General features: G+C 40.8%; 1 protein-coding gene across 1 annotated transcript in view; it reads left to right on the forward strand.

Annotated features, from left to right (window-relative positions):
* rno (rhinoceros) overlaps window positions 1-9,565 on the forward strand; it is a 50,924-nt gene extending 41,359 nt beyond the window's left edge. The window contains 2 exon segments of the mRNA XM_067129172.1: window positions 512-3,898; window positions 3,900-9,565. Coding sequence (XP_066985273.1) covers window positions 512-3,898; window positions 3,900-8,546 — 8,034 coding nt within the window. The 3' untranslated portion in view covers window positions 8,547-9,565.
* Window positions 9,566-11,751: the final 2,186 nt, after the last annotated feature.

An 11,751-nucleotide genomic window follows, 5' to 3' on the forward strand; every position in this document is an offset into this window, starting at 1 on the left:
TTTAATTTATGTAAAGAATTGGTTCTATTCATTTTGTCATTTTCTTTTTATATTCTTGTTCTTTTTCCTTTGTCATATGAAAGTTTTTATTTTGAGGGTATTGCATACATTATTGTATGAGTTTTGTGTCCTTATATTATTATATTGGTTATATCTCAAACATACACTTAATACATATTTAGATACTGTCACATGAATCCTGGAAGTCTGGTATTTTTAACAGTTTTCATAAATAGCCTTGTGGTATACAATAAGTTACCAGGGACAGGTCATCATGCCAAAGTTTTCATGTGCTTACAATTACATAAATATTCTGGAAATGGCATGTAACCTTAATTGTATATGTTGAACCCCATGTATTAGGTTAAACAGGTTGCTTCTTTGCAGTTAGATGATTCTCTGCTGTTAATATTTACTCTATAATAGTAATACTTTACAGTGTACATATGTGTTAAATTTGCCATTAAAGTACTGAACCTTGTGTTCTAATAGTTTTCCTTGTGTTTTCTAGGTTCGCAACTTGTGTTACATGGTCAATCGGCGAGAGAGGCTTTCAAGGTCTTTCATGAAAATCCGAGAGCAGACCTTTGCTAAGCAAGTTGCAATGATCAATAGTATGAACATAAGTCTATCATCTCAAGAGTTGAATGCTGTGTTACAAGCCAATCATGGTCCCTCTGTTTATGATCGGTTGTATTCTCACTCTGGTGCTCCTGTGCATACTGAAAAAGAATTTGAGAAGATTATTGCATGCATAGCAGGTACACTGACAGAAAAGACCAAAAAGAAAAACAAGAAGCTGCACCGGAAAAAGGATGTCAATGGACTCATTCGACCTCCAAAAGACAAATCGGACAATCCATACAGAAAGATGTACGTCAATGGGGCTGAGCAACGTCGGTCTCGTTCTAGTTCTATGTATAGCACGAGTGATTCTGAATCTTCTCTTGCCTCTGCAAAGTGGACTCTCCCTCTTAAAAGCAAAGATCGGTATTCAGTTTACACTAGCAGTGAAGAAGAAACCAACAAAGAGAATCATTCAATCAAGGTTGAACCTTCTTCCAAAATCAAAAATCTACTCCTTGACCCAAGTGACAAGGATAAGGTGAAGGTTGAGGTACAAAGTAGACCTACCAGAGGGAGGGTAGGCCGGAGAAGAGGTGGTGGTCGTGCTAGTGCTATCAAAAGTCGACCATTTCGGGATCGTGTTCCTGCTTCCAGTGATGATGATAAGGACAATAAAAACTTTGATGCTCTCATACCTGAGAAATCCATTAAAACTGAAGTAAATGCATCATCCTCAAAGACAGTACGAGAACGTCCCAGTGTTGAGACTTCAGAGGATGAGGGAGAGACAGCCGTTAAACCAAAACCCCAACCTACTAAAAGAAGAAATAAGAAAAAGGTTACTCCCTCTAAGCTTGATTCTAGTGTAAGTAGTGAAGATGAATCTAGTGTTACGCCTGTCAAAGAAAAGAAATTAGTTCGTAAAGGAAAGTGGCATAAAAGTGTTGCAGGTGTTCATCCTGCCAATGTAAACTCTCCAGTGTCTGAGCCACCAAAACTAGAACTCAGTGACGATGATGAGTTGTTGCCTCCCACTTACAAACTTTCAAGTGATGAAGATAACAGTGAAAAGAGTAATGACCAAGCTGCTGTAAGCAGTGAAGTTCAAGGGGCAAGTGACCGCACAGACATTAGCTCAGATGATGGTCATAGTACGGCTTTAAGTAAAGGACCAAAGAAACTTGAAAAGAAGAGTGATAGTGATGTGAATAGTGAAGATGATGATAACAAAGAAAGTACCACAGATTCTCAGAGTCATGCAAAACTGAAGACAAAGGCAGCTAAAAAAGAATTTACTCCAAAGATTGAGGCTAAGGCAGAAAGAATGAACAAAAAGAAAACTGATAAGGTAAGTAAAGTTGGGAAAAAGTCAGGGGTCTTGGAACGATCGAAAAGTGAGACCAAGCAGTCAGAGGACATTGATCATGAGTCACCTAGTATTAAAAATGATCTGGATCCGGCTACTACTGGACACTTGTTTGTGCCTCAAAGGAAGGCAGCCAAGAAGGCATCGGAACTCATCACTAGTCAGAATACAACGAGTACGTCAGCAACTGCTGCTGCAACCATGCCTGTGCCTGCTCCTGCAGAAACCACTACAGTAGAAGTCAAGAAAGCAACAAAACAGCTTAAAGAAGTGAAGGATGAGGATGATGATGTTGATCATGTGGAGGAGAAGAAAGTGCCAGAGGAGAAGAAATCTACTCCTACCAAAGGAAGAAGAGGAAAGAACAAGGAAAAGAATGATAAGGAAGCAGATGACAAAGCTGATGCTCAAGATACACCTAAAAAGAGTCTGTTTGAACAACCAGAAATCTTACCGTATGTACCGATGCGTCAGGCTGCCAGAAAAGCTGCTGAGAATATTAAAGATGGCACCCGAAAGGTCAGTACAACAGCGTCTGTTCCAGAAGAAGTTGAACCAGCTCCAGCACCTGCTGTTTCACCCACAAAGGCCAAGAGAATCTCACGCATTGAAGCAAAACCAACAGCAAGATCAAAATCTAAGTCACCGCGCTCAGGTAAGGCTCCCTCTTCCACAACTGTTACTGACTCTGAATCGGAGAGTGAAGCTGAGACTTCGTCTATTGTACGGAAAGGCTCTAAAGATTCCAAGGAGCCTAACCAGAAGCAGGCAAAATCCATATTTTCAGATAGTGATGATGAATCTAGTGTAAAAAGAATTGTTTCTAAGGATAAGCCTTCTGCTCTGGTTGAGCCAATGAAAGAAGTTAAGGCTAGCACAGGAAGGCAGTTTTTTCGTGGCGATGTCTTTGTCAAAGAATACCAAAGCTCCTCCGATGAAGCAGAATCCATATACCCAACAACTCCAGGCAAAAAGACCATACCCTCCCCAGCTCATGGACATACTGATGAAAAAGTTCAAGAGTCTTCGTCCAAAAACCAGTCCTTTCGAGGCCCCTCCAATGTCTCAGGTGACTTGCACCTCACATCAGACAGTGACGAACGAGAAACTGAAAACCAGAAACCGGCTGCTGGAACCCTCAGGAAGGCCCCTGACAAGAAGCTTAAAACTTCCGAAGGGCGGCCTGAACACGGGTTTCAGCCGCCGATTACTGAAAGAAGTGAATCCGGAGTGCCCAAGGAGGCAGAAGACCCAGTTTCCAAGTCTCCCATCAGAAGAGAGAGTGGATTGGAGCCTAGATTACGTCAAAGTGGGGCTCAGTGCAGACAGAGAACTCCTTCTGGTGATATCCCCTTGCAAGACTACACAAGTAACATTAATGCATCATCATCCAGAGGAGGACGAAGAAGAGGAAGAGAGAGAGAACCGCTTTCACACTCCCAAAACCTTAGTAGCAGTATCACCAAACTCCCCCCCAGAAGAACGGTACAGCTTGAGGAGGAGCAAGTCAAACCCAGCAAAAAGGCCCCTGAGGGAGGCAGCCAAATCAAGCCTACCCCAACCAGAGGATTTGCCGCCACCTCCGAAAAAAAGGAAGCAGTAAAAGAGGATTTAAGAGATACGAGGGAAGTACAAAAGGATAAGAAGGATACTTTTAGGGAAGAGGATGCTTTGAGTGAAAAAGAACCAGAAAAAGAAAAGGATTCCAGAGAAAAAGTACTCTCCTCGAAGGATTTAAGCCTGTTGGGAGAGGTAAAAGATACATCTAAGGATATCAGTTTTGAGAAAGAGAAAATTATAACAAGAGAAAAGGTTTTGTCTCCCAGGGATAAAGTAGTCCTGCATAGGGATAAAGTTGTTCCAGGAAAAGAGAAATGCATTTTGTTGAAAGATAAAGTTCCATTTGCAAAAGAACAAGTTCTGTCTATGAAAGAGAGAGAAGAGATTTCCAGAGTGAAAGATATTCCAGATTGAAAAGGAAGTTGCGAATAAGGAAAAACAAGGAACACTTGATAAAGATTCTTTGTTTGAGAAAAGGGAACTCAGAGGAAAAGATACCTGTGATCGGTTAAAGCCACCCTTAGAAGAAACATTGGAGTCATCCAGAGAAAGCATAAAGCCTCAGCAAGACAAAGAGCCACCGGTAGAGGATAACAAAGGGAGAACCTGTAAAGAACCGAGTAGTAGAGAATCTGTGCAGCATAATGTAGAAAAAGACCTTTTCAGAACTATGCCAGTGAGACTTTCGGAAAGAGAGCCACCTCCGAAAGAGACCCATGAACAGTTAGGTATTAGTAATAAGGTTGATGAACAGAAAAAGTCAGGTGTGTTTGGATATGTGGATGAAGATTTAAAGGTTGAAAGGTTGGAAGATATCATAGAAACATCAGATACTGAGCCAGAGCCTAAGAAAGTTCGTATTGACAGTGATGATGAGCCTGTTACCATTTTAAATGAAAAACGAGTAGAGCAGCCCAAGGACAGTGGGTATAAGAGTGCAATAACTACACCTGAACCTGTAGATAGACTTCATCCTGTGTGTAATGATGTGGGCAGTGTAAATAGTGTTGTAAATAGTATTAATATTGAAGAGTCTCGTTTGGAGGCTGACATTAATAAGTCACTTACAGTGTTACCTTGTCCTGTGGAAGAAGAAAAACAAACCTTGAACAAATTTATATCACCTGCAAGAAGAAAGAACTTAGAGGATGTTATAGGAGAAATGAAGAAGCAGGCAGAGGCACAGCCAGAACCCAGCACCACCAAACCTCTTGAGGAGAGAGCAAGTGAGATACCAGTGTCACCACCTCCTCCTCCACCCCCACCTGTTTCGGCTCCGGCTCCTGCTCCTGCACCTGCTCCAGGTAATCAAGCCAGCTCAACCAGCTATTCTGTTCCCCCACCTGAATCTTTAGTTCCTTCTTCTCAAACATCCATGGAAACCATTCCTCCAAAAAGTGTGGCTTCACCTGCCGCAAACTTTAGAGAGCAGTGGAGAACCCAATGGGGCAAGAGTCCTCCACCGCCAGATCATAAAGTTGATCCAAGTAGTGGAACTCACTTGCCAATGTCAGGTCTTGTAAATCCAATGCTGGATTTGCACCAGCGTCCCCTTTATCCAGATGCCCAGCACCAGCTTTATAATGCTGCTTTCTTAGAAACTCACCCTTTGTTATCTTCTGGGATTGCCCATCATCAGTTATCACAGTTGAGACAGATGATGGAAGCTGCATCCAATATAAGCCAGTTTTACCCCTTATATTTACAGCAACGCAGTGCGCCTCCAGATTTAGCTGCACTCAGCCAGCAACAGTTTGTTCCTCCCATAGAGAACCAAATTTCAGAGAAAGGAAACATGAGCACAGCTCAGGGACTCTCTAGGTTACCCCCTCTGGATGACAGACCACCTACACCAGACCTTCAGTTAACCAGCAGTAAGACAAGCAATAGACAGGCAACACCTGCAGCCAAAACTACCAAGCCATTATCTTCTCCTAGTTTGCCGAATACTTTAGCAGTTCCACCACCTTTGTCTTCTCCTGTTGCTTCCAGCAACAAAGTCACTTCTGGTATTGGTTCTCCCCAAAGCAGCAGTAGAGCTCAGGTAACGGCATCTACAGTAAGTAGGGAGGAGCCACCACCTCCCTTGCCTCCTGTATCACCAGTATTAACACAGAAAGTTCCACCTCCACAGCCGTCACCCTCAAGTATACTTCGTAAGAATGATAATGTAACAGCCACCTCTCAGCCTTCTGCCACCAGTGTAACACCACCAGAGGTTTCTCCTTCTGGGCATTCAGTATTAATGTCTTCTGCAAGCAGATCAGTAGTTAAACCCCCTCAGATTTCACCCAAGTCCAACAAAACTCAGGTGCCTGAATGTGTCAATTCAAGCGATGATGATATAATTGAAGTAAGTGAAGTTGCTAGTAAAGCTCCGAGACCAGTAATAACAACAGCTAGCTCCATAGTAACAACAAAAATGAACATTGTACCTCCTATTTCAAATTCTGTTGTATCAGTAGCTAAAACAATCACCCAGACTACTGTGACATCTGTGAACAAATCTCCCTTGCCAGCTGTGACGAGTCCCATTCAAGTAGACTCTCCACTGCGTTCTGCCACGGAAGTACCTGATTCAAAAATAGAAACCATTACAGTAGATGATAGTGTTATTCATCAGAAAGAAGAACCAGTGCAGAAGAGAGTGCCAATATATATGCAGGATCCAAAACAGAGAATTCCAGAAAAGAAGTCTCCCAGATCTCAAGGAACCTCTCCAAGGTGGGTTAAAGAAGGCACAAAAGGAAGAGATAAGAAGTCTGCGAAGGTTGGAAGGGGATCATATAGTAAAGGTCGTGGCAGGAGTGCTGGTAGGGGAAAAGGTAGAGGTCAGAGCCCAAGATTCAATAATGTATCAGTGCCTAAAGAACTTGTTGGAACAGTCTATGATTTTGATTTTGACAACGAGTTTGATGATGATGGTCCTGCTAACAACACCCTGGACGATCTTAGGAAGTCAAGGGAGAAGAGACAATCAGTAGATACCACACCACAGCAAACCTCTTCAACCCCTACGTACATTATGGAGCAGCACAAGGAACCCTCCAAGAAGCCAGGCAAGAAGTCAAAGTCTCATAAAGAAAAAGGAAGTTCAAGATCTAGCGATGAAGTTGCCAAAATGCTGGCTGATTATAAAAATAAACAAAATTCTCAGCTACGACTTAGTGTACATTCTCCCAGTCCACCACAAGAAGTCAGTGTTTTGAAAGGTGCATCCAAAACCCCAGATCAGAATCAGGATATTCCACAGTACAGTTCCGAATTTATTACCAAGAGCTCTGATGCTAAGCTTATTATATCAGAAAGTGAGGCCAGAGATCACAATCAGTCTTCAGAATTATCAGCTAAAAGTAATGGAGATCATGGTAAGGGATCTCTAGCAGTACCAACTGCACAGATAATAGATGAGAAAACAAATCAGTTGAAGCTGAAAATCAAGGGACCCTATGCAAACTCATATTCAACGAGTAACACATCAGCTCCAGCCCAGGAAGTTGTAGGTGCACCACCTACATCTACAACTTCTATCTTCAGACAGATACGTATGAGAAAGAAAGAGCTCATTCGCCAGTATTGCTATCAAGATCAGAGACCTAATGAACTGATGGAATCTGGTCCAGTTAATAGCAATCCTAACCCACCACCACATGTCCGAACTGGTATCACTATCCCAAAGGCTGTGGCTTCCATGACTTCTATACCAACAAGAGAAGATTATAAAATGTACACACAAGGAGAGACAACTAGTGGTGGAAGCAGTGGCAGAAGAAAGAGACAACCACGGGAATCTTTACAGTGGGAGTTAATGGTCATGGACGAATCTGGTAAACGTAACTCTGATGCATCTGAAGGACTGGATGCTGTGCGCAAAAGACCTAGAAGTGCCAAGGATTCCAAGATTCCAGAAGAGAAGGACATATGTAGTGCCAAGCCCCCACCTAAGTTGCGTATTAGTTTGGGTAAAAAGACCAGTGAACTTACAACAGTTACAGACACCAAAGAAATGGGTGGTAAACAACGGCCTCCTAAAAAGAGACTTTCTGAAGAAAATACTTTGGTTAAGATCAAGAATGACTGCATGAAGTTTCGGGAACAAATCATGGCAGACTTTGACAAGGGAGGGAAGAAGAGTGGGGTTAAGGGTACAGACAGAGAGAAAAAGGCCAAGAAACGTAGGGTTTATTTAGGGGAAAGCAGTCATGGTTCCAGTGTGGATAGTAAAGATGGAAGTGGTAATGATAAACGTGATATTAAGGTGATTCCAGGGGACAGTTCTAGTGCTCCAAAATTAGTCATTAAATTTGGTAAGGGGAAAAGTGAAAGTTCAAATAGTGATAATGTTAAAAGTGAACCTAGTTTAGTCAGTGCTATTTCAGAGGAAAAATCCGATCCAGATTCTGTTCCTCAAATAAAGATTCGACTATCTTTACCGAAACCAGATTCAGACTCTAGTAAAGATGAATCTTGTGTCCCCAAGCAGCCACTCAAGTTAAAACTCTCTAGACGATCTGATGGCTATGTAGCGTCCAATACTCAGAGAAGAGAACAGCCGGATGTACAAGATCATGGGCCGGGCCCTCCTGCACCCAAGCCGCCTGATTTACCCTCTGAAACCCTACATGATAAAAAAATACCTAACTCTGCAGCACCGCCACCGCCCTCTTCTCCGTTGAGAAATCATCCTGAAGAAAATGCGAATAATCTCAGAGATTCCCAGTTGTCACAACCTGGAATCCCAGCTGTACCTGTTAGTCACCCATATAATGCATCACCCGGGCTCCCTGGTTCTCTAAGTGCACCAGATCCTTTCAGTATCAGTCAGTTAAACGAAGGTATTGGAAGGCTAGGATCCTTGCCTAGACCGGAACAGCCAGAGGAAATGCTACAAAAATTAGAGGCTCAAATTGCAACAACAAGAGGGAGTGTCTCGGAGAATGAAGGTCCGGCAAGTAGTTTGGGACCCAGACCAATGTCAGGACCACCATTGCCAGATGTCCCATCATTACATCACAGTTTATATCCATATAAGGAAGGCTCTGACTGCAGATGATAATTGCTTTTTTTTCGTAGTACAGTAATAAATTAATATTTACAATAATGTAACAAACTACCATAATATGTACAAATGTAGATACTGTTGGTGTTGCTCACTTGATGCACGAGATTAGTTTAAGCAAGGATTAAATCACTTGCATCTCATTAAGGCCAATTTAAGGTCTCTCCATTTTGTTCCCCTTTAATTGCTGTAATCAGCTCTGCACTGTCATTTGTTAGGGAAAAATACTCGCCTCCCCCTGGTCTCATGGGTCTCAATTCACTGTTGGCAATGTTTGTTAATTTGTGATGTCAGGTGATTCAGACTGGCCACCACGAGTCCCTCTCTCCTTCTTCCCAGTTCCAAATGTTATGATAGTTGTTCTTACTTTCTTGTTCCTCCCAGTCATGGTGTGTGGTTTTTCTAAATCATCTGCTCCACCTTCAGCAATTGTGCTGATTATATGTTGGCTTCGTTAGCCAAAGTGTCAATAGTGTTTTTACTGTTTTATTGTCTTAGGAGTGTGAGGGTGGGGGTTGTTGAATGTCATGTTGAGGGGACATGATCTCTCTGAAACCTTGTTTGTGGTAGGGAGGTTATATTGGTTCCCCAGACCCTGTGACCTAGGGAGGAATTGTGTTCCCATATTTTTTGATATATTTTTTACCATTGTAAATAGAAAGGAATGTACAAATTAATGTATTTGCTTTTTTGTAATTTTATTACTTTTGTACAGTTTTTATTTCTGATTATTCATCAGACATAACTTATGTTTTATCGGAAGTCAAATTATTTATTTTTAACTTGTATAAGTGTCACAAATTTTCCATGCCATCTTTATTGATTAAATTTCATTAGCTTTTTTTTTTTTTACATTTTGTTAGGAAATGTTTTCTGTGGTGTATATTAATTTTTTATGTAATAGCAAAAGATTGTAATATATTTCAGGCTCCTGCGACAGAGAATTAGTCTTGTAAATCTTAGTGTCATGTGATATAATTAATATTATTGAAATATAAATTTTTTATGTTATATAGTTGGCCTATTATTTTAATCCAAGATACATTGTGAAGCAGGTAGCTTTGAAACAAGAATCATTATTTGAAAATTATGAGAAATTGTGTCTTGAGAATGTTTATAGTGGAATACATTTTTGCATTTGTATTAGAAAGTGGCCAAAGAGAAATCTCGCAATATCTGGGGAATTTAGAAACTCTCTATAGTAATAAAGCTGTGTTCAGTATTTTATAAGTTTTCAAGTGCAGACGGGCTTTAATATGAGGTAGAAAATATGGAATCTAACCTAGTAGTCTTGAATTACAGACAGTAATATGGTTTTAGTACTGTAACAATGCTGATCATTGGTTTTGTGAAAGCCTTGTGCCTAAATTTCATCACTACTATTTTAATATGATCAGTTTGAATGCCAGCTGCATTAAAATTCAACTGAAGTTTGGTTGTTATCTCAGTCAGATTATTTGACATTACAGTATAATTAAATTGCGCATATGTCTGCCATATGCCACCCAGGAGCAAAATTTGGGATGGCCCAAACTGCCAAGTAATATTTCAAATTGGACATTGAAGTGTTGCTTTAACTTGGATTCTTACTAAGTCCATGTAACGCTTGAACTTACACAGCAAATTACCAGGTGATGTCGTCTTACTAAAAATGGTAGATCCAGGTTTAAATTATTTTGATTTGAGTGAATTTCTGGTCAATTGTATACAACTTAGGTCAAATATGATTAATTCGCTGGGTTATCCTAGAGTGCCTCTTGATGTCTGACGTACAGTCGCTATATTAAGAGGCAATATCAAATGACAGACAAGACTCGCAAAGAAACAGGGAAACATCTATTCTCCAGAACCTTGTGAATCCAGTACTTACAAAGGTGAATGATTTTACCTCTGATATTTGTTTTCCTAATTCAGTAGTTTCCCAGTAAATGTGGTAACGGCTGATAAAATCGATAACGTGCTGTAGATGTTCTTAGAAGCAAACTGGCTGTCCATGTGCATAGTAGATTGTCACACTTTTAGGGAAATGGCCGTGAAACCAAACCGGTCTCTACCGTGGTAGAATGCTCTTTTCCATACAGAATCACCCTGAAGGCCTCGTTACAAGCTCTCTATAGATGTCAAGTGCAGCCAACCAGATGGTTCATATAAGTGGATTAGCAGATAACCAGAAATTTTGGAAATGAAAGATAATGGAGTGAACATGCAAAATTTAGAAATAGCAATGAAGGTAAAAGAAAAATACATTTTATTACTAGTGTTAGGTTAAGAAACAGAGAATACTAAAATATATTGGGATCGTTAACCACTGATATCATCTGCCATAACCGAGTCATTTTTCTCAAGCTTAAACCAGCCACTGATTCCTCCTATAGAGGAAAATATGCAGTTAAAAATAACAAATTTTGCCCTCCTCAGAGTATTTATGATGCAACATAATGAATGTATAAAAGGAATACATAATACAGTTGAAATGTGAAAGCTTATAAAAAATAATAGGCTCATCGATGCTATTTACCCCCGTAAGGGGACGGCACCATCCCCTTACTAAAGGTTTTTGCTGCGTCCCTTCAGACGCTAGCTGCAACCCCTTTCATTCCTTTTACTGTACCTCAATTCATATCACATCTTTCTTCCATCTTGCTGTCCATCCTCTCCTAACGATTATTTCATAGTGCAACTGCGAGGTTTTCCTCCTGTTACACCTTTGTAACCTTTTACTCGCAATTTTCCTCTCGGCGCTGAATGACCTCATAGGTCCCAGCCTTTGGACTTTGGCCTAAACTCTATCTTCCATTCTATGCTACTTACGTCAGCAGTGTCAGACTTTTAAGGCCGTGTTTGCCACAACCTTGAACCAGCAGTTTTCTTTGCTAATTTCTGTGTAATAATGATCCTTTACTTTAATTTGCCATATTTGTGCTTAATTTGTTTCTTAGCAAAGGCCCAAGGACCTAAGCAGATAAGTTTGTCTGTATGTCTAAGAAAAATGGGAAATCTTAGAGAACTTAGAAAGAAAAGACATCCTGCAGTCGCCTGCCGAAGTCTAGGGTGTGAGGCAAAACATTTATGGGGTGCAATCACTTTTTTGACTCATTTCAAATGACTTTTCCCACAGCCTTCACCTCCACCTCCACCTCCACCAACGATAATGAAACGTAAAGTAAGTTAAGTATGCCTTAGTTTAACCAGACCACTG

The sequence above is a fragment of the Macrobrachium rosenbergii genome, chromosome 27 (genome assembly GCF_040412425.1).
Source record: "Macrobrachium rosenbergii isolate ZJJX-2024 chromosome 27, ASM4041242v1, whole genome shotgun sequence".
NCBI classification, from domain to species: Eukaryota; Metazoa; Arthropoda; class Malacostraca; order Decapoda; family Palaemonidae; genus Macrobrachium; species Macrobrachium rosenbergii.